The sequence below is a fragment of the Megascapheus bottae genome, chromosome 13 (genome assembly GCF_031878675.1).
Source record: "Megascapheus bottae isolate mThoBot1 chromosome 13, mThoBot2.hap1, whole genome shotgun sequence".
Classification (NCBI taxonomy): domain Eukaryota; kingdom Metazoa; phylum Chordata; class Mammalia; order Rodentia; family Geomyidae; genus Megascapheus; species Megascapheus bottae.
Window position 1 is genome coordinate 18,754,097 of NC_143521.1, and position 23,004 is coordinate 18,777,100.

At 37.8% G+C, this 23,004-nt stretch overlaps 2 protein-coding genes across 2 annotated transcripts in view; both read right to left on the reverse strand.

The window, feature by feature from the left end:
• Positions 1–23,004, reverse strand: part of LOC150055618 (albumin-like) — a 230,077-nt gene that overhangs the window by 147,249 nt on the left and 59,824 nt on the right. The window lies entirely within an intron of this gene.
• On the reverse strand, positions 2,500–22,707 carry Afp (alpha fetoprotein). Its single transcript, XM_090343444.1, has 14 exons — positions 22,605–22,707; positions 21,826–21,877; positions 20,274–20,406; positions 17,892–18,103; positions 16,170–16,302; positions 15,008–15,105; positions 12,367–12,496; positions 10,718–10,932; positions 8,607–8,739; positions 7,599–7,696; positions 7,113–7,251; positions 5,440–5,663; positions 4,543–4,675; positions 2,500–2,544 (listed from the first exon to the last, which is right to left on the reverse strand). Exons 1-14 carry the CDS (start codon positions 22,705–22,707, stop codon positions 2,500–2,502), a joined length of 1,848 nt encoding a protein of 615 aa, XP_090199570.1.

Here is a 23,004-nt window from a genome sequence, read left to right on the forward strand (position 1 = left end):
AATGTAATTCCAGGACAGCACCTGATAAGAAATACTGTCATGTACTGATACTTGATGTCATTATAGTGCCAATCATATTAATCTCCTCTCCATGGTCATTTAAAGCCACAGTTTCTCCCCATTGTACATATGTGCCTTGGAAAACATTTCAGTATGTCCACAGAGATCATACTTATGAGATCCTTATTGTTTACAAAGTATTGTGCTGATCATTTTGAAGCAATAAAAATGATCAAGAAAGACATCACCTTGCACTCCGGGCCCCCAAGCACACGGGCAGCAGAGCGGTCTTATACACATGACGGCAACCCAGTTTAGAATGATTAACTGTTTGTTAAGAGTGCTTTATGTTTTTGTTTCCCAAGCAAGGAACCAGAAAAGGTTAAATCAGAAAAACTGTAATAGAATAAAAAAACTCCCCTGAGAGAAAAATAAGGAATCTTGTCTTTTTGTGTGGAGAGAATAATGCAGAGTATATAAGGCAAGAAATATTGAAATACAGTTGTTGTTGTTGTTGTTGTTTTTGCCAGTCCTGGGGACTGCACTCAGGGCCTGAGCACTGTCCTTGGGCTTTCTAAAGGACAGAGGTCTACCACTTGAACCACAGCACCACTTCTGGCTTTTTCTGTGCATATGATTCCGGGGAATCGAACCCAGGGCTTTGTGCATGCTAGGCAAGCATTCTACCACTAGGCCACGCTCCCGGACATTCATATCTTTTTATTAGCATGCATATTTTCTTTGTGATAAATAACTAATAGTGTGATGTCTGTGGATATAAAATGGATGCATGATAAAATCAGTGAGAAATTTTCAAATTCATTTAAACCATTTTACAATCCCATGATTAATGTATAAGTTGTACTTTAAATATTCTCTTTTGACAGTTAACCACAGCATCACTTCCAGGTTTTGGTGGTTAATTGGAGAGAAGAGTCTCATGGGGACTTTTCTACTCCAGCTGACTTCAAATCACAATCCTCATACCTCAGCCTCCTGAGTAGCTAGAATTACAGCCATGAGTCACCAGTGCCCAGCCATATTTTTAGTCATAGCCATTCTATTACTCATGTACAAGTATCCTACTTTATTTTAAAAAATAATGTTCAACATGTTTCCAGATTCTCATGTCCCATCCGTGCTTATTTGAGACATCTTCAGGAAAGCATTTGCTTAAACCTTTTTCTTTTTAGAAAATGAGATCTATGAGAGGTTGAACTCAGAATCTTTCTGGTGTCAGGGTTGTGATCTACAGTTTGAGCCACCTCTCTAGGGTCTCATGAACTTTTCTGCCTTGGTTTTAAACTGCACCCTTACTCTACTCCAACTCTCAGCTTCTGGCAACTAAGTAACAAGCATACGCCACTGGTGCCATGCTCTTTCTCCACTTTTATTTTATTCTTTGCTTTGTCCTTGTTCAGTCTGGAAAACCTTGAAAGTCCGTATTCTATTCAATTTATCATTTGGAAAGACTTCTTCCCAGTCTTTCATTCATCCATTTTTGCTAATGACATTTTCTAGAACAGAGGAGTTTTGTTTTGTTTTGGTTTGGTTTTTGGTTTTTTTTGTCTGTTGTTGGTGTCTGGTGGTAGTGCTCATTGTTGTTTAAGCCCAATTGATTAATTTTTTATGGTTCATATTTTCAGTGTCCTATTTACGTACTCACTTTCTTGTCTCCAGAAGCAAACTGAAGAATAGTAACTATGGCCTGAACAAGACTTTAAAAAAGTCATCCCAGTCAATCAAAACAACTGCAACACCATTGACATGTGTTAAAGTGTCCATGAATGGAAAACTGAGCAAGACTGAGGTAAAAAAAAAAAACAAACACATTTTCAATTCTCATGAATCCAAGAAAAGCACAACAATTTCTTTTCTCGTTACCAGATTATCTGCTAGAATACTTAAGTGGTCAAGTGGTCATGGAAGGGACAGTTTATCTTAACCTGGGACTGTTTCCTGAGGCGATCAAAGGTTGAAGCCTTTAGTGTTCTAAATCCATCACTATAATAACCACTATGCAATGGTGCATCTTAATAGAATCTTCTTCAGACAATGCTACATAAAACTATTAAAGAAAGTTATGTCTTTCACAAAAAAGATTAGGAAACAAGAAATATTTAGGAATGCTTTATTTCGATAGCTTTTCAACCATACATAGTCTTAATCATCTCATTACAGTGTTGTCAGTTATAATTAGACACAAGAGTCCACCAACCACAGACACTAATCTTGCCTTCTCCATCTGCTGCAAAATAAGAAAAATTTTGTATCAAGTACTAACCAAATGAAGATGTGCAGAGAAATGTGAGAGAAATCAAGAGAGCTTTGAATTCACTGAAAGTGTTGTTACAATATTTTAAAAATAAAATTTCTTTATTCAGTCATTTTATTTTTAGAAAAATTAATAGTACTTCTTGGGATCTAGCTCACTATGGATCAGTATGTATGAAGAATCAACACCACATTAGTCTGAATCTTCTAGTTACCTGAGGTAATTTAAACTCCCAAAGCAGCACGAGTTTTTGAAATCAGTTTAGGACCCTGGAAATTAAGAAAACATAAAAATAAAGGATGATTGTACTCCAGAAACAATGACATACTAAATTCACTAGCACAGCAATGTTCATTGCAGCACTATTTATCCTAGGAAAGATATGGAACCAAGCCAGATGTCCCTCAGTTGATGAGTGGATCAACAAGATGTGGTATTTATACACAATGGAATTCTATGCTGCCATCAGAAAGAATGACATCGCCCAATTTGTAAGGAAATGGAAGACTTAGAAAAAAATCATATTACGTGAAGTAAACCAAACTCAAAGGAACATAGGCTTGATGGTTTCCCTCATTTGTCATAATCAGTACAAATCTTGGGCTCTCCTAGCAGGGATTTACAATAGAACAAAACCTAGATACATAAGGCCATACAGTATGATGCTAAAGGAAAGGACCTCCAGGTTATAGAAACAACAGCCATATAATGAATGATTGTTGTCCTTAATGTACTATGTTATCTCTCATCTCTTTTGCTGTCCTTTGGTTATCTCATATTGTTACAGTATCTTACCTTGTTATCTGATATATTGTACATATGTCTATTTGGTTATTTGAAATAGGATAGGGAATGGGGAAAACAAGATGAGAGGTGGGGGTGAGGGGAAGGAAATGGGGAAGAAAGCATGAGAAAGGGTATCAATGTTTGTGAAGTATTGCATCCTATATCTGGCAAATATAATGTAACCCTTCTATTAATTACAATAAAAATATATGTAAAAATAACTTTGGGGAAAAAAGAAAGCATGTTTATGCTAGAACTACAGATAATTTCTCCAAATCTGAGGGGAACTCAAGTAGATAAATTAAAAGTAAAAACATTCAAGAAATGTATTCCTCCTACCAACAATTTTGGAACAGTGAGAACCAGAAAAGAAATTTGAACCTCCTCAGATCAGCAGATTTTGTATCTATGCCAGTCATCAAATCTGTATCTGCCCTCATCTTCCTCTCCCTTCCTCTCCATGCATAAGTCAGAAGAAATTAAAAGGTATGCAGAGAAAGCACTGACACTGTCCACTGAGGTTTTCTACATCTCAGTGTCTCCTCAAATATGCATCATTTTGTATATTTATCAGAAATATGTTAAAATATGCTTTGTTTTGTTCAATTGTCTGTCTATGCCGGGCTCCTACTTGACCCTGTCCAAACCACTCTTGTACTGATAAGTACACCCACATCAAAACACCTACTTACAGAATTCACAAAGGAAAACTCATTTGTAAATATAAATTTAGTTTGCATATAATAAGACATCCAAACTTAAATGTTACGATAAATTTAAATAAAGTTGACATGAAAGCTGAGTTAATAGAGTGTCTTTTATTCTTTTTTTTTTAGAGTGTCTTTTAAAAACAAAGATGTTATACTCAGATGTATTTAGCAGTATGCATTTTTTTAACCAGTCCTGGGGCTTGAACTCAGGGCCTGGGCACTGTCCTTGGATACTGTTTGCTCAAGGCTAACACTCTGCCATTTGAGCCACAGCACCACTTCCAGCTTTCTTCTGTGTATGTGGTATAGAGGAATTGAACCCAGGGTTTCATGTGTGCTAGGCAAGCACTCTACCACTCGGCCATGCTCCTGGCCTAGTATGTATCTTTTAAAAACAAAAGGATGTTATATTCAGATGTATCCAGCAATGCAAACTCAAGGTGTACAAAATGTAAACAATTAGCTTGATTGTGGTAATGATTTTTCAATGTGTCCATGTTTTAAAACATGTTATACATCAAAAATACATGTGCTTATTAATTTTCCTCTCACTCTGGCTTTCATTCAACTTTCTGGCTCAAAGTTGGTGCGCTACCATTTGAACCATGCCTCCAGCCTAGAATTTTGCTAGTTAGAGATAGTCTCACTGACTTTTCTGTCCAAGCTGCCTTTGAAACAGGATCCTACAGACTTCAGCCTCCTGAGTACCTAGGATTACAAGGTACGAGCTACCAAACATGGCTACGCCACACATCTTGAACATGAACCCACCTCTTCTGCGAAGCAGGCTTCCTGCTCCTGGCCTCGGCAGCACTTCTCCAGAAGGCCAGAGAAATCAGCAGTGACGGCCTCGTGTTGCTCCTCCGTCATTTGCGGCTTTTGCTTCACCAGGCTAATGAGAAGCCTGTATTTTAAAACAAAACAAAGCACAAGAGGAATCTGTGATGTAGTGATACTTTTCCAGACCCTTCGGAATAGAGAGTTTGCACCCAAATGCCTCACTCCAGCAGGCTTAGCACGATTGGCTTGTCTAAAGAACTTCCAGCAGCAAGGCCTAGGCAACATGCCAAGCTCTCCACTGGCCTGGCTGTACACTGAATTGAACTGTATATTTCATGTCTTGACACCCAGCCTGCATGGTTAGATCACAGATGGACTATTCTCTTTATAGCCTAATGTTTAAATGAAAGGACTCAGTGTCGTCCCTATGTTTAGAATGAAAGCAACCTGTACCACTGAAAAGAAATTCTCTAATACTCCAAACCAGATGGTCAATTTTCCCTCAATCCCAAATGCATCGTAACAGTAACAACTAAGATAAGTTTTATAAACAGCAAGTTGTCTGCCCTCATGAATGTTTCCAGACTTTCCAATAAAGAGAATATTTAAACAGAATAATGAACTGAATGTTTATGGTAGATAATTGCAGAAACAAGTCTTCTAGACTTTTCTGTCTAAGCTGGCTTTGAAACAAGATCCTCAGATCACAGCCTCCTAAATAGCTAGGATCATCAAGGTAAGACACCATGCCTTGCTCAAAGGATGCCTCAAGTATTTGAGGGACAGTAATGTTCCAACAGCCTCAAAATGTTAAATGTGTAAGGCGACCACAGCTTCTTGGTATTGTTCTTCTTGGACTGCTTCATTCAGGAAAATAACAGGACTTACTCTTGCTTCATTGTTTGCAGTGCTCTGCCCCGGGCTTGGCACAGATCCTTGTGGAAGATGAATTTGTCATCTGAGAATGGTGGAGGAACGTAAGTGTCATCCACCGTCAGGCTGGAGAAGCAGGGCCGCCGGTTGGCATATGGAGAATTACAGCATCTGTCCACACCAGGGTTCAGAGGATTGGCCGCGTGTCTCATACATAACTGTCCAATAATGATCTCAGCCTGGAGAGGTGGAGAAGATGGTTCTGGTTACCAGAAGATATGTGCAGTAATTATCAATATCCAGCAACTTATCATTAATATTTTAGGAAAAGGAGCTGCTTGTGGGTTGCCATAGCAGAATGTTCCCCTTTGTGAGAGATAAACCTCAGCGTGCTATTGTCATCCCACACTACCCTTAGAAGGTTAAACGAATTCTATAGCCTTGAGATCCTATAACTATGGTGCCAACTGTTTGAAACATGCATCCAAAAGGGAGGAGGGGAGGGATAACACAGCCCTGCCCCAGGAAGATAAATAAATGGATTGTTAGAATGCAAGCCATAACTAGTTAAAATGGTATAGCTACTTAAGATGTATATTGAGATGCAGAGACTCACTTTCTAAAAGTAAGGCTAGCATAAGCCTAACACTGTCATATCCATCTAGCCATGAGTATCTATATACAGCTGACAGGAAAGAAACAGGACCAGTGAGAATTATGCAGGACTGTGCGTGTGTGATTTTCAAGGCTCTTCTGATGTAGAATGTTCTACCTTCTACACTTCAGAGGCAATGCTTAGCCCCTGGTAATAACTTAAAATAAGTGCTAACATTTTTATGTGCATACTATCAGACTAATGTAGAATACCCATTTGAATACAGCTTTTCTATGATAATAGCACTTTTGTTTAATTGTCAAATGTCAGATGGGATAAGCTCCTTCTTAGTGTCAGCAGTATCTTTCCCAGGAAGCCATGAATAATAAGTGTTAAAACCAGATTCTAGATTGTAGCCTTCATCTGCATCCCTGTAGCCTAAGTGAAAAAAAAATGTAATCAATAATAAAAACAATGTGAAGCCCAGGGAACTCTTTTCACTCTAAATCGTTGGTGAAAAATGTTAAGACAAGAAGACTGAAAAATAATGCAATCTATAATCCTACCTACAAGAGATACTCACTTATAGCATTGCTTCACTGAAAGTCATTTTACTACTCAGAGCCCAGAGCTTACCCTAGGCTGTATGTACTCAGTACAGAGAAATACAAATTGTCCCTAGCATTTCACAGTAAGGCTATACTACAACATCCATGTCAATTTGTAATTGCAATTTATCAGTAGTGAAACTATTTCTATTTTAGTGTTTTAAAAACTTTAGTGACTTAAAAAAATTACTGCGTCGACATAATGAGAGAATAATGAACAGTCTTTTTCCTGTGCTTGAAGTTTTCCCAATCTTGAAGAAATTGGCCACATGTCCACCAGCCATTCTGAAAGGAGAGGAAGACTGGCCCAGGCCATCCACTGCTGGCTGTTTTTACACACCATTGCCACTACTACAGACTGAATATTCCTAAAGAAAGGCATTGCCCTCTTGGTTTCCACCGTTTTTCTTAGATCGAAATGGTGAGTCTACTGCAAGTCAAACAAAGCAAAATGAAGACAGGCCAAAGACATAGATGCCACTCACCGCTCCCTCACCACAGGCCAAGCATTTGTCCTCAGAGAGTGGGCAGCATGTGGCTGCCGTCGCCACCATCTTCTTGGTGAGATCTATCAGCTCTGCTGAGGTCAGTTGAGGGGCTTTCCTTGTGTAAGCAATGAGGAACCTGAAAGAAGCATTGGCCACAAGGTCGTGTTGAGTCAGACATAAGGTTTTCCACTCCTGGCTCCTTCCCTGGTGCCAGAAGGCATGAAGGATTTGGACCAGGTTTTGACACCACTCTCTATACATCAATCTTCCCAACACACCAGAACTTAAAGCTCTCTTTGGTATTCTGACTTGGACAAGTTGTGGCAGAATGGATACTGTGACTGTAACATGTTTCAGGGCCCATTCTGTAGCACAGAAGTGGGAGTTAGGCTGGAGCTAAGGATTCTCAGTTTAGGTTTCCATTCTTTCTTGTGTTAGTGATTTTAAGTCACTGAAAATAAGTCACAAAGAGATAAAACATACTCGTTTTGTAAGTAGTAGTCTCCTAGTTTCTGGAAGAGGCCACAGCTTTGTTTTGCCAATGTTTGAGTCTCCTGGACATATTTTTGCAATTCTTCTTCCTGAAAGTACAAGTATTATTCATACTTTTTTATTTCTCTTCCAAGATATGTTAAGTTTATATATAGCATTGTCCAGGCTTTTTACTGTATTGTGAAACCCAATGGTAGAGTTTTTAAATATTAAAAATGGTAAAGTTGAATTTCAAGACTGAAGTCACTGCGGAGAGGTAAGTGAAACATCACAAATTATAAATCACTGAGAGCAGAATTCAGTCTTCAGGATAAAGGATTATGGTTCTTTCAGTACAAATTACTTACCTTTCTGGAGATAGCCAAACATAAGTTTTACCTTTATTTTGAACATCAAAGAAATATGGCTTATATTTTATATCCTAAGGAAGCTATTAATTTCTGACTGCTAACTAATAAGTGTTTAATAACTAGAATACTAGCTCTTACATATAAATAGCTAGCTACTACTAATTAATAACCAGATGCTTTGGGTGTGTGTGTGTGTGTGTGTGTGTGTGTGTGTTGAACTCAGGGTAGAGTCTGGGTGCTATCCTTACTTTCCTTTTTCTTTTTTAAGACTTGAGACTCAGGCCACAGCTCAACTTCAGACTTTTTGTTGATTAACTGGGGATAAGAGTTTGACGGGAAAAAAAAAAGTTTCATGGACTTTTCTGCCCAGGTTGGCTTTGAACTGTGATCCTTAGATATCATCTTCCTGAGTTTCTAGAATTGCAAACATGAGCCACTGGTACCAGGCTAACTATATACATTAAAACACAAACACACAGTGTATTTATACTTATATATCTTATCAATTCCATCTCTTTTATTTTGGGGGGCAGTACTAGAATTTGACCCAGGGTCTCCTGCTTGCTGGGTTGATGCTATACCACTAGAACCACATCTTCAGCCCTAAATCAGGTTTTGAGATTCTGTCTAAAATTCTAGATCAGCTTACCACATTGTCCTGACATTCAAGAGGGTTTTCAGACTGCAAACACTTCTCTACCAGTTCCTTGTATCGTATAGCAACTCTTAGAACTACTGTGACAGGAAGCTTGGTATGTCTTCGTGAATATTCATGACGAAAGCTAAAATATGGAAGGAAAATAGCTTCAGTTATCGTAATTAAGAAAAAATGCAACAATTTATTCTACAATCCTTCTTTTTGTTGTTGGTGGTGGTCGTGGGCCTTGAACTCTGGGCCTGGGTGCTGTCCCTGAGCTCTTCAGTTCAAGGCAATTGCTCCACTACTTGAGCCACAGTGCCACTGCCAGTTTTCTGGTAGTTAATTGGAGATAAGAGTCTCATGGACTTTAGTGCCCAAGATGGCTTTGAACCATGATCCTTAGATCTCAGCCACAATTATTCTTATTTAATAAGGAAGTAAAATATAAGTAAACATGAGTAAACAAAGCTAGTTATCAAGTACAATTCGAATTCTATGAGTGAGGAAACTATTCAGTCAGACAACCATCCCTCAAATTGTCCTGTAAACTCATGTTTTATTTTCTTTTGCGTCTCATTTTAGGATTTATCTTCACTCATTCAACAAATGTGTTTTTCTTTCTTTTTTTTTTTTTTTTGCCAGTCCTGGGCTTGAGCTCAGGGCCTAAGCACTGTCCTTGGACTTTCTCAAGGCTAGAGCTCTACCACTTGAGCCTCAGCACCACTTCCAGCTTTTTTCTATGTATGTGGTACCGAGGAATCGAACCCGGGTCTTCATGCATGCTAGGCAAGCACTTTAACCACTAGGCCAAACTCCCGGCCCAACAACAAATGTGTTTTTCATGTTTGCCTATTTTCTCTCTGATTATTTTAAGCAAGGAGGAGCCACTGTTGGAGACGATAAAATGCCTGCCCAATCACAAATATGTTACAGGGAACTGGAAACAAGTAAACAAGAAATAGGTCATGTCTGTCATCTAGTAATAAATGAATGAAGAGAAGTGAAGAAGGATGGAAGAGAGAAAAAGAAGGGACACTCAAGGTAGATATGCCACTGATTTGTCACATAGTCAAGAAAAACTTTTCTAGCACCTGTTATGAAAACTTCTAGCAGTTGGGGAAAGAAAAGTGCAAATACTTGGGGAAGACATTTTCTCAGATGAGAATATGTCCCCTACAAATACCCTTTGCAATATAAGAATGGCTTCTGTTAGGCAAATAATCAACTTAACCGCTTATGTATATAAACTTAAGGACAACTCTTCAATTTACATAGCACTTTATATGTCCATCAGTCAAGCCAAAGTGTCATGTGGGATTGCTTAAAACAGATCTATGTTCTAGTTCGCGTAATTTCACTTAGCAGGCAAACAATGTGTTCATATGTAATTTTAACACAACAGTAAGAGCTCCAGGGGATGTTAGAAAGAAAATCAAATTTTTATTTTCCTTGCTGCATTAGAATCAGAGTCTTAAATTTGAAAGATCCTTAGAGATCGGTAAGCATAATGCCCTAAGAGCATACAGAACCATCCTGTAATTGTTGCCATGGACACGTATAATAAAGGAAAATGCACTTACTTAACTACTTCCTTTCCTTAAGGCAAATAGAATGAGACCATGCCCATCAACTGCATTGTACAATAAACTAATATTCTATAAATGTTTCTAAACATCTTTAGACTGTCTTAAAGGAATATTCATTCAGCTATATTTTGGGGAAAAGATGTTTTAAATATACAGCGCAATCACCAGCACCTTTTATTAGAAAAATAACCTTATCCTAGTTGAAAGTACAACAGTGGCCTTTGCACAAGCAATTAACACAGAATGACAATGTGGCTCATTCCACAAAATGGTTTATGAGATAAAATAGGGCTTCATAAGCAAGCCATTAGTAACAGTAACAGCAAGAGCCTCCCATCATGAGATCAATCCCACTCCCTATTGCCTGCCTCGCTGCTTGCATTTATTATTTTTTGCATTTATTTTTGGTTCAGAAGATTCTATCCTCAGATACTGAGCTCAAAAATCATAGCCATCACTGCATTTCAACAAAGCAAAGCTGTAGGCTCCATAAAATCTTTACTTATGTGATCATACATTTACAGAGTGTGTTACCTTGCCAAGAACATGTTTTTCTCCTCTGAAGAAAATTGGCTGAAATTTTGATCTCCTAAAAACCTGTTAAAATTTGTAGATAGATCTTCAGGCTTGTCATCATTTTCTGCGTGAATTATGCAATGACCAAGTTCGAGTATGGGTAATTTGCAGCACTCTGCTATTTTGCTTGGTAGAATATCTTCTTGGGAACATAAATATGACATAATTTTTTCCTGTAACAGAAAAAAAAAACAAATGTCTTAATAGGCTTGAAAGAATGATACAACCAGTCTCAAGAAACAAAAAAGGGAGGGAGAGAGGAAAAGGAAAGAATGAAGAAGACATTTTACTTTGTCTTGCATATTAGTGTTTCCTCCTTTTTACTAAACCCTCCTCTTGATTACAATAAGATGGTTTCATACCAATAGGGAAATGTGTTACATTTCTAATCCAATGGCACTTTTCTCTATTAATATTCAAATTTGCCACTAGGTAACCTTTCAATCTAGGAGAGCAAGCTCGGCTGCCATCTTAATTAGAACAACCTGCAGTGCTCTAGTTGTGCCCACTAGAGAGAGGTGTATAGACAACGAGGCCCCCAGAATAACCACTGCTTCGGGGGAGAGGTAGTTTTCATAACCTCTCATGGCATTAAATTCTGGGCATTGTCAGCAGGAAAATTGGAATTCACTTCCGCTGTTACAACCAAGCATAGGTGACATATTGAAATCATTTCTTCCAATTTAAATAACGAAGAGTGATCTCAAACTCCAAAATTCTGAAACACATCAGTTTCTTGCAGACTACCTCAGCCAAGCTGCCATGCCAAGTGGATGAAGGAAGCATTTTATCTTCCTATCAGCCTCCTGGAAACCACAGTCCAGCTCAGGTTTTTGAGCAATCTGATCATCGAAGCCCAAAGAGTTTAAGCCTCCTTGGAGATGAGGAAGGGTCACTAGTGGGGAGCGAGTAACTTGAGGGTAGGCAAGCCTCTTGTACAATATCCAGGAAGTCTAGGATTGGTTCAGAATAGCCAGACTGCCTCCATCACCACTGACTAAGATACACTCTGTTGCCAGGGCTTTTTAGTTCTGTTGTTTCTCTCGGAGTGCCCTTTATTCACACTTTCCTTTAGTGTGCCCAGCTTTCTTTCTCATGTAAGTTGCTTGTGTTATCTTTGTTGCAGCAACTGGAAGAGAGAGTCTTCCATGTGCCAGACATGATCCTATAGAGAGAAGAGTAAACAAAAGGCAGCCCCTAACTCCAAGGAGGCCATTGTTATATTCCTATCAGACTTGAAATCAAGTTACATATTTATAAACAAGTGTCTATTACTATGTCTAACCAATAAAAAGTCCCTCAAATATATTCATCTAATGAAGAAATAAATGGATGAGAAAAGGAATATATTCAAAGTAAAAAAAAAAAGACAACACCAAAAGAAGGTTACATTTTTTTTAGAAAGAAAATGGATGTGGTCCTATCAAAACAAAAATTAGAATGTAAATAAGAGTGTAAATTTCATTCTCAAGAAATCTGTAAAGTCATTTGATCATCTAACTACTATCACTTGTGACCAAGTCAAGCCCAAAAGGCTTCTCCTTTAAAATGAGATAATGAAAGAGAAATAGAAGTAGAGATCTCCTTTAGGAAGCCAGACTCCTTACCCCATCCTGCAGACACTCCAGAACGTCTCCTTTGCAACATTCCCCATGTATGTGGGCCACATCCAAGACCAATTTCTGAATTTCAGTAACATTTGCTTTAGGAAATTTTTGACTCAGCTTAACAGTAATGCTGTAGGGACAAGAGAGAGAAGAATTTAAAATACAATTTTGATTGATCTATCAGTATCAAATAGTAGCCGGATGCTGGTGGCTCACCCCTGTAATCTTAGCTACTAACAAGGCTGAGATCTGAGGATCACAGTTCAAAACCAACCTGGGCAAGAAAGTTTGTGAGACTCGTATCTCCAATTAACTACCAGCAAACGAGAAGTGGCACTGTGGCTTAAGTGGTAGAGCAGTAGCCTTGAGCTGAAGAGCTCAGGGACAGCGTCCAAACACAAATTTCAAACCCCACAACCAACAACAACAAAACAAAAATCAAATAGTATATAAAATACCAGTATAGATAAAGCTCCAAGTAGAAAGAACTGTGTCAACTTCAGTTCAATTTTACAAGCCAGTGGCTCTGCAAATTTTTATTTGCCCCACCAAAAGAAAATTGGTTTGGGGGTAATTTATCTTTTCCTAAAACCTTTCTTAGGAATCAAGATGAACTCCATCTTTGTTGTTCAACTCTGATGCTACACATTGGAAATCATTGGCAGGAAGAGTAAAAAGTATAAAGAATTAAGAAATGGAAAATTCCATAAGAAAGGATACAGATTTTTCAGTAGAAAGAGAGAGACGCTTCTGAGACTATTGAGAGGGATGTAGCTTGACAAATTAACAAAGGAAGTGTTTGGCTGACCATCACCGACAACTATTGGCCTAACACATGCAGTGTGGCCAGAATGGAAGTGAACAATTAAAATACTGGCTCTCTTTGCATATTTAAGTTTTAAGAAATATCTGTGCAGAAATACTGTTCACTTAGGCAAAAGATGGTGTTTCCCTTCCTGATGGAAGAATTGCTTTTCTTTATAAATGTACAGCATATCTCCTAGTCTTTTTCCAGATTAAGTGTAAAGCATCTTAATGTTCCTTTTTTCCTGAAACAAGTTTCAAGACAGCAGTGTATTTCTACTACCTGGTGAATGTAACTGAAATCCCTCTCTATATACATTATCCTGACAATAAAAAATAAAGCAGTGAATGAATCAATCTTTAAACTTTTAATAGAAAAGAACAACCTAACCTCTTCAATAAATAGATATTTTAATCTTTGAAACTAACTCTACCACTAAACACTGTCATCTAAGCTTTTCTCTGTTCAATATTCTGTGATATGTCATCTAAAACATAAGTAAGTACTTATTTTTCTATTTAGCAAGAAACTCAAATGTTTTGCTATACTGGAAATGTTTTGTTTAAAGAGTTAAAGAGTACTTTACTTTTCTACCATGTGGTAAGATGTTAGCTGTAGAGTTTGTCATAAATAGCTTTTACTATGTGAGAAAATGTTTCCTCTGTTCCTAGCTTCTCCAGAGCTTTTACCATAAAAGGACATCGGATTTTGTCAGGGCGTTTTCTGTATCTATTGAGTTGATCATGTGATTCCTGTCTTTGGCTCTGTTCATGTGTAGTATTACATTTTATTGATTTATGTATATTGAACGAACCTTGCATCTCCAGGATAAATCCCTCTGGATTGAGATTGGGTTGGGAAGGATGTGAGAGAATGATAAAAAGGGGCGACAACAATCATTATGCATTGTACTTAAAAATGGATCTTTTGAATGGTAACTCCCTTGCACAACTACTTAAAGATAATAAAGATACAATTTTTGAAAGCATTACTTTAAAGCAGTTATGAAATGTGAATTTTTCTTTTCACCTTACATTGGATTCTAATATTATGGCTTCAAGGAAATGTTTTAAAAGAAAGCACAAACATAATTAATAGGAAGAATTTCTTGTTAAGTCACAAATTTCAATAATTCTGGGGGAAGATTGACCTGATTTGTAGAGTAGCTAGGAAAACACAAGTCTACCAAAGAGTTATGATCTGGTTATAGGTAGTTAGGTGTCTAGAAGAAATGGCAAATGTTATAAATCTTAAAACTCTCCTATAAGTATTATGTCATTGAAATTTGTTTGGATTTTGACAGTACTGAGATTCAAACTAAAGCCCTCAAGCTTTATAGGGTACCGATGCTTTACCAGGTAAACCATACCCATAGCCCACTGGTCAGCCCAAGCGCTACCTTCACAGCCTGCTTTCTTCCAGTCGTGAGCTCTCACTAATCACCATAGCCCTCATCAAAAGTGTCTTCACTTATCCCAGCAGCAATAAGAAAAATAAAGCTGAATTGCAAGCCAGGCACGGTGGCTCACACCTGTAATCCTAGCTACTCAGGAGGCTGAGATCTGAGGATCTCAGTTCAAAGCCAGCCGGGGCACTAAAAAGTTTGTGAGACTTTTATCCCCAGGTAATCATCAGAAAACCAGACATGGTGTTGTGGCTCAAGGGGTAGGACTGTAGCCTTGAGATGAAGAGCTCAGGAACAGTGCCCAGGTCCAGAGTTCAAGTCCCATGACCAACAAAAATGAATAAACAAACAAATAAATAAATAATCGCAAAATGGTAAAATAAATAAATAAATCACAAAATAATGCTTCCCTAGATAGAGCTTAAACTTACATTTCTTGGATGGTTTGAGGACCATACTGCTTCATTACTGCACACACATGCTGATTTAACAAGCTGCTTTCTTTTAACTCTTTTGTAATTGATGCGGTCTAGTTGGAGAAGAAATAAGATGTTATACAAAAGCTTCTATTTTTGTGTAAGCTATAATAGTTGGAAAAACAGGTATAAGACATGAAATTCTGTAAGATATTTTAACTAAAGAGATTGCTTTTACACAACTACTCATTTATTTAGTTAATTTATATGTATACATTGTAGATAATTATTAAAAACAGCTCAACACAAGGCGAGGAGTGTGGCCTAGTTGTAGAGTGCTTGCCCAGCATGCATGAAGTCCTGGGTTCAATTCCCTGGTATCACATACACAGAAAAAGTCAGAAGTAGTTCTGTGGCTCAAGAGGTAGAGTACTAGCCTTGAGAAAACTCAAGGACAGTGTCCAGGCCCTGAGTTCAAAGCCCAGGACTGGAAAAAAACAAAAACAAAACAGCTCAACACAGAAACATTCTAATTTTGATATTAGGGGCCACAAAAGAACAATCGTGCTTTTATGCATCTATAAAGGAGACTAGAGCTGCTAGATTCTGCTCAGTTACAAAACAAACAGGCCATGCATCGAGAAAGCAGGATGCATCGAAAATTCCTAGGAACTCTGGGGGCAAAAGGTTTCTTGTGGATATGATTCTTCACTGGGAGCCAAAGAAAGTCGTTTACTTATTTGTAAAATTACAACACACCTAAGATTTATCCTAAGGACAAAGGATAATGAATATAAAAATTTTATACAATTTTCATTCATCTCTCTCCCCTTCTGCTCTTTCTTTCTCCCATTTTCTTTCTCCTCTTACCTCTCTCCTCTTCTCTCTCTCTAGATATATATATAGAGATAGATAGATAGATAGATAGATAGATAGATAGATAGATAGATAGATATAGATATAGATATATACATGTATATATAATCATATTGCTGGCTGACTGATTGGATGGATGAAAATAACAAATCTAGTTTTTACCCATGGGTGCTACACCAATGACTGTTCTATTCTGAAAACAGTAACTGTTCACATAAAGTCCATTTCCCTTTTCAACTCTGGTTTTCTTGTTCCAGAGTAGCACCCCACGTTGGTTCGGATATCCACACCCAGACATTACCTTTGTTTGAAAGCATTCGGCTGCTTTTTCAGCCTTGCAGCACAGTGGCATAACCTCATCAAGGCGAGAAGCTGAAGAAAGAACTGTGGGAGCATACAGGAAGGGTTGACTTCTCGAGATGTCATAGATGTATCTGCAAAATTAGTAGAATTGAGAGATTTACAAAAGCATGAGAAACAGGACTATTGCTATTGACTTAATGCTGGAATTCATTCAAAGATTCTGGCTGATGACAGCACTGACACTTGGCACTGGTGTCTCTTGCCTCAAGCCTTCTAGCTACTCAGAAGGCTGGGATCTGAGGATCACAGTTCAAAATGAGCCCAGGCAGAAAAGCCTTTGAGACACTTATCTCCAATTGGCCATCAAAATGCCAGAAGCAGAGGCCCAAAGGATCAAGAGCCAGCCTTGAGCTAAAAAGCCAAATACACATGAAGAACCAAGTTCAAACCTCAGGAATGGTAAATAAATAATAATAATAATAATAATAATAATAATAATAATAATTTTTCAATAAAGAGTATTTTAGGAAGTGGTACTATGGTTCAAAGGCTGGAGGCTTAGCCTTGAGCTGAAGAGCTCAGAGAAAGCACCCAGGCCCAGAGTTCAAGCCCCATGACCAACCAAAAAATGAATAAATAAATATAAACCCAGATTATATTTAGAAAAATATTTTAAACACCAGCAACAAAATACATTGAGCTTTTTGTCTTTACTATGCCCTGAGAAGAAAATTGTCATTTTACTTTTCAACTAATGTCAGAATTTTTCCTCATTAAGATGCTCAGATAAAGTAAAGGCTTAACAGGTAACACCATATCCTATTACAAAAACAAATAGGTAGAACTGCTATAAATCTTAATTTTGTTGTGCCAGTCCTGGGGCTTGAACTCAGGGGCCTGGGTACTGCCCCTGAGCTTTTTATGTTCCAGGCTGTCACTCTCCCACTCTAACGCTGTGTATTGTGCATAGCAACTGAAACTTGGATCTTTGTGGGTTTTTTGTTTGTTTGTTTGTTTAATTACATCTCTAGCTTTTCTGGATGCTTGATTGGAGATAAGAGTCTCCAGGGCTATCCTGCCCAGGCTGGTTTCGAATACCAGTCCTCACATCTCAGCCTCAGATCTCGCTAGGACTCCAGGCATGAGCCATCAGCGCCTGGTTCATAATTAAATCTTGGAATAAGACTTTTTGCAAACTCTCCTCACAGACGTGCTTGAGGAATTAGCAAAGAAGGACGTCTGCCAAGTAAGGCAGGAATTTTGGCACCTTGGCTCTCTCCACTGCAGGGAAGTGGGCCCATTGTCTCTGTATCGGGCAGTAGCTTGGAAGACACATGATGAAGAGGTTGACGCCAGCTTCCCAGCAGATGACCTGGGCTCAGATGTAAGCAATATGCCCTTAACCTGCTATCCTAACCTGCTACACTGTGGAAGGTGTCTGTGCGACAGTGATATAGTCCTGATCAAGACAGAATAGCGAGATTCAAAGGAAGAGAAAGAAAACCACTCTCTCCAAAAACTAAAGGAATGGCTGCTGCCCAGGCTGTGTGGTCTGCGTGCAGGGAGCACGCAGCGAAGAGATTTTCTGCATGCCTTGTGCACGCCTCCGCATGTCCCCTTATATTCAGTCTTACTTCTGCACACCGTGGAGTGCACCTGCACGTGGACTGCAGAAATAGCGGCCTCCGCACGCTGCCCCTGACGCTGTGCGTTCCCTTACCTGCGGAGGAACGCCTCTGGGTTTTCTTCATAGGCCTGGCAACTCGTGCTGGGTTCCTGACCTGGGAAGGGTGGAATGGGCGCTGGGGTCACCTTTTTGTGTGCCAGTAAGCATTGATGTCTTTCCTCTCCGCTTTGCCTACAGCAGTCCAAAAGTCCATACTTTGCTGTAATTTTCTCCTCGTGGCAAATTTCATCCAGAAAGGCAGAGAGCTGTAAGAGAAGATTTTTTTTTGCAATGAAGGGCAACTAACTTTGCTTAAAATTCCACACCGCTCATAAAAAGGCTTTCTAAGACAGCCCCAAGCAGAACCATGGCTTCAAAGAAAATTCCACATACAAATTCCAGTATATTTAATTTCTATCCAGTGAGATATCCTTTTTATTTTACTTTTTATTTTTATTTTTTTTGCCAGTCCTGGAGCTTGCACTCCGGGCCTGAGCACTGTCCTTGGGCTTTTTCTCCAAGATTAGCCCTCTGCCACTTGAGCCACAGCACCACTTCTAGCTTTTCTATGTATGTTGTACCAAGGAATGAAATCAAGGTATTAGTGCATGGCTAGACAAGCATTCTCTATCACTAGGACAAACTCCAGGCTAGATATCTTTACCATTTTCTTTACCATGGAATTTTAATTTCCAAATGTCAGTAAAACACATGACTAATAGACTAAAATCATTTTATGTTTAAAAACAGTCACACCATGAAATACTCATCTCTTGAATTTTAAATTCTATTTAATTTTCTCTTTTCTGCAATTCATAGTTTAGCCCCAGAACATATACGCTACCCTTTTTGTATAATCATGTTTCAGAAATAGATGTCCATTCCATGTGGTCCTCTTATGACTGGGCAGTGAACTAAAATCAGATACTATTTTTGGTTAAAAGTTACTTCAAAGCACAATGCAAATAGAAACATTAGTCATAACTACAGATTTAGCTGAAATGATCTGTAGAGCACATGCTTTCTGCTTTGGGATCTTTCATTTTATCAAAGTCAGATGATGTGACCTGTTTACAAAAGACAACCTCTGAGGAAAATCTGCTCCGGTGATGTAAGGAAATGGTTAATTTAACTCTTATACCTGATAATATTTAAAGAATCTTGCAAATCTTCTAAGACCTCCTACTCCTATCATTTAAAAAAAGTCATCTGTAACATTATCTTGAACCCCTAAATGAATATGAGGTTGTAATGGGAAGAACATTTCAAGTCATTTATACACACAGTTTTACATGATTATCACAACAAGCCAAAAATGGAGATTGCAAAACAGAGCCTCTGATGAATTCCAAAGCAATAATTCTTCCTCAGAATGGTGGAGTAGTTTGTGCATTTGAAGGACACATGCTCCTGTTATATTGCCTTTTGGCCCTTTCAAACCCACCATGACACAGGATTCTTTAGACACATTGTCCCATGGTTGGCTATATCAAATCAATACAAAGTTCATTTCCACGTTGAGATAGAATAAAGAGATATACTGACTTTCTACACAGTGGCAACTTAATACTATATAAAAGTAATGAAAAATCAGCAGAATTGAAAGGGAAAAACTGAGAGAATGAGGGAGGGTGACACTGTTTAAAAGGAAATGTATTCATTTCCTGACTTATGTAATTGCAACTCCTCTATATATCACATTTACAATGATTTTTTTAAAATTGATTTAGTCTCATATTTGGATGTCATGGTTGCCTGCTAAATCTGGCAATATTCATTTTTTGCTGTGAACCTCATGTTTACTATTTGTGTAGTATATAACGTGATAAAACTACTAAAGGAGGTGAGTGCTAGAGCCAGGTGGCCTAATTTAAACCCTGACTCTGGCATTTTGTGATTCCCTTAAGGAATTCACTGAATTGCTTGGTATCTCAGCTGCTTCAACTGGAAAATTATCACCAATCTCCTAGTATTATTATAAAGACTTAATAAATTACTCCTTGAAAACAAAGATGACATGCTATAAATACGCTTCAGCCAAGGTCTCTTGGCTCATTGAATAAACTATTCTGATTCATCCATGCTGCACTATAATGTATTTTGATTATTAATATGTTTGTAGCATTTTTTAGAATAAGGTGATCCATATTGTGTGCTTTATAAAAATTATCTACTATTCTTATAAAACAATCTCCATGGCAACTCTGAGGCGGATCCAATAGTGTCCCTTAAATTATAAATAAGAAAACAAAAGGAGACGGAAGATAAATAATATGCCCAAGGTCCCCCAGAAAGTCTGATTGCAGAATGTTAGCTCCTAGTCTCTATGTTTAGATAGTGTCTTTATAACACTTACTCATTTATTGATGACCCGAAATCCATCCAACCCTTTTCCACAACAGGCCTATGTTACAGGGCTTTCTGTTATTCACTTACCTGGCTTTCTAAACACCCCGCAGGCTGCTCCCTATCAGTGGGTTTCTTAATTACAGTCTGTACATCAGTTACCATTTTACTGACTTCCTCATAAGTGGCTTCTTGGACAAACTGGGCAAAAAATATGGTAGCTCTGAAATAAAATGCAAAGGATTAAGAAATAGGCTTATGTAAATCTTGCTTTTCTCAAGTACTGGCTTCTTTGCAGGGTGGGAGAGGGTTGTTTTCTTTGGCTATATTTTCTGTTTATGTCCTGATCTATTTGGAGGATGATCATATATATATATGATACATATATATATATATATATATATGTCTAGTCATCAAAAAAAGTTGGGGTTTTGTTTGTGTGTCCACAGATAGTCACAAAACTGACACTACAAGTCAGAATAACTGGATTTTCCACGAGTGTATTTTTCATGATCACCCACTTTCTATACGCGCCTGTAATTGAAGGAACCTACATTCTTTGTAGTTTTTCTTCTTTAAGAAAAATTTAAGCTGGAAGCGGTAGCTCACACCTCTTATCCTAGCTACTCAGGAGGCTGAGATCTGTGGATTGCAGTTCAAAACCAGTCCAAGCATTAAAGAATGTGAGACACTTAACTCCAATTAATTACTAGAAAAGGGGAAGTAGGGCTGTGGCTCAAGGGGCAGGGCAGCAACCTTGAGCTGAAGAGCTCAGGGACAGCACTCAGGCCCAGAGTTCAAGCCCTATGACCTCCCAAAAGAAAGAAAAAGAAAGATTTAGTCTTTAGATTCTGCTTGTGTCCATCCCAGCATACCCAAAGTCCTATTCAAAACTGTCTTCAAGAAGAGAAATTTCAGAAGTGTGAAACAGAGAGACAACATTCAAAAGAATAATGTATTTTCCACAAAGAACAAAAGCCAGAATACTTTATTGACTATGATTTATGACTAAGATTTAAATATATGCAAAGAAAGAACTTTGTAACATCATTGTACTGTTGTTAATGGAATAATTCCTAAACTCACACATGGTTGTTGCTAAACAAAATCTAATATAAAGGGCCAAAAGTTTTGTGTGGGTGAAATGTACTCATTGTCTGACTTACGTAGCTGTAACCCCTCTGTACATCACCTCTACAATAACAATAAGGTATTTTTTTTTTGCCAGTCCTGGACTTGGGCTCAGGGTCTGAGCACTGTCTGGGTTTTCTCAAAGGTAGAGCTCTAACACTTGAGCCACAGCATCACTTCTTGCTTTTTTCTATGTATGTGGTACCGAGGAATTGAACCCGGGTCTTCGTGCATACTCTACCACTAGGCCAAACCCCTGGCCCAAAGCATATTTCTTTATCTTATTTGAGTTGCTTCCTGGAATTCCAAGTAACACAAATATTAATACCTAAAACATTTATTAATGCTTATCTCTTCAGTATTAATTTGATAATCAGAATAGACAACTTCCTTGGAATTGTCTAATTTGTCTCTGTAATTTAAAAAATTATAGGGCTCTTCAATTTTGTTTCATTATTTAACTAAAATCTTTACTGCATATTTAAAGTACATGCATATAAGCAAAACTTACAGATTAACTAAATTCTTCTCTGAAGAACACTGGGAAGAATCTAATGTAGAATCTGAAAAACAAAAGCAACTAATGAGAAATGATGCTTTCAATTGCAACTTAAAGAGTCTTCTTGGTATCAATTTGTATTTAAGTAAAAACTGTATGATTTTTACATCTGAGAAGATATTAGAGATTACTTACCAAAGATCTTCATTTTATACTTGAGAAATTATGAAACAATAAATAATTTGTTGTATCTCACACCAAAATCCAGACTCCATGTTTTCTGATTTTTCAGTTTTCCTATGTACTGTTAATTCTCTAACTCATTTATTTCAGTCATCTTCTAAATATCATTACACCATAGATTGATCATTTATGAAGCAGTCACACTACTGTTTCTTCAGATAGCAAACAATGTCTATTTTCTGAATTAAGGATAAATAAATGTCATTCACTTATTTTGCTAGGTTGGGGAAGAAGCCAGGATAGGTAGATAGATAGATAGATATGTTTCAAAGTAAATGTGCATATAAATTAATACACATAAATTAATACAGCAAACCCATTTCTTAGTCATATTAAGCTTCTTGTAAATTTTTGTAAAAATTTTGCACAAATTTTCTAAACTTCTTGTAAAATTGTGCCTTCCATTAAAATATGTTCCAAGTTAAATCTTTTTCCTCTGCGTGGAACACTAAATATGAACTAGGTGTCAAGATAAATGGAGAAAAGCACATTTAAGAATTATAGAACACACAATGGTTTTTAAAAAGGAAAACACTAAGGTACCTTACCTTTTCCATAAGCATTCCTATGCAGTGTTTTGGATTCCGTCAAACTGAGTAGAAAAATGAAAAGAAGTGGTGTCACCCACTTCATGCTGGCTAGCTCTTTCATTGTTGGTGGCAGTTTTGGGAGGAGGATGCTGAAAATTAGACTGAAATTCTTTTATACTCTTCAAAAGCAATACGTGTTAGCTAGTAACTTTTTGTTGGCATATGCTTTACTTTATTCCATATGTTGAAACTGGGACAGTTTGCCAATAATTAACAGCACAGGGGTTACTTTTGTTTTGTGTTCAAGGCCACAGGCCTGTTCAGGTTGGACAAGGGGAAAAAAAGGTGTAAATTCATTCTATTTTGTAAATGAATATTCTTCTCAAACCACAAAGTATTCAAATAGGCATTTTCCCCT

What these genes read in the sequence shown, in the direction of transcription:
- Afp (XM_090343444.1), bottom strand. Translation starts at nt 22,707, where the DNA reads ATGAAAGAGCTAGCCAGCATGAAGTGGGTGACACCACTTCTTTTCATT. An exon ending in TGGAGTGTCTGCAGGATGGG is followed by an intron (nt 10,933 to 12,366) that starts GTAAGGAGTCTG and finishes TTTCTGTTACAG; the next exon opens with GAAAAAATTATGTCATATTT. An exon ending in AAGCCTGCTTCGCAGAAGAG is followed by an intron (nt 2,545 to 4,542) that starts GTGGGTTCATGT and finishes CTTAATTTCCAG; the next exon opens with GGTCCTAAACTGATTTCAAA.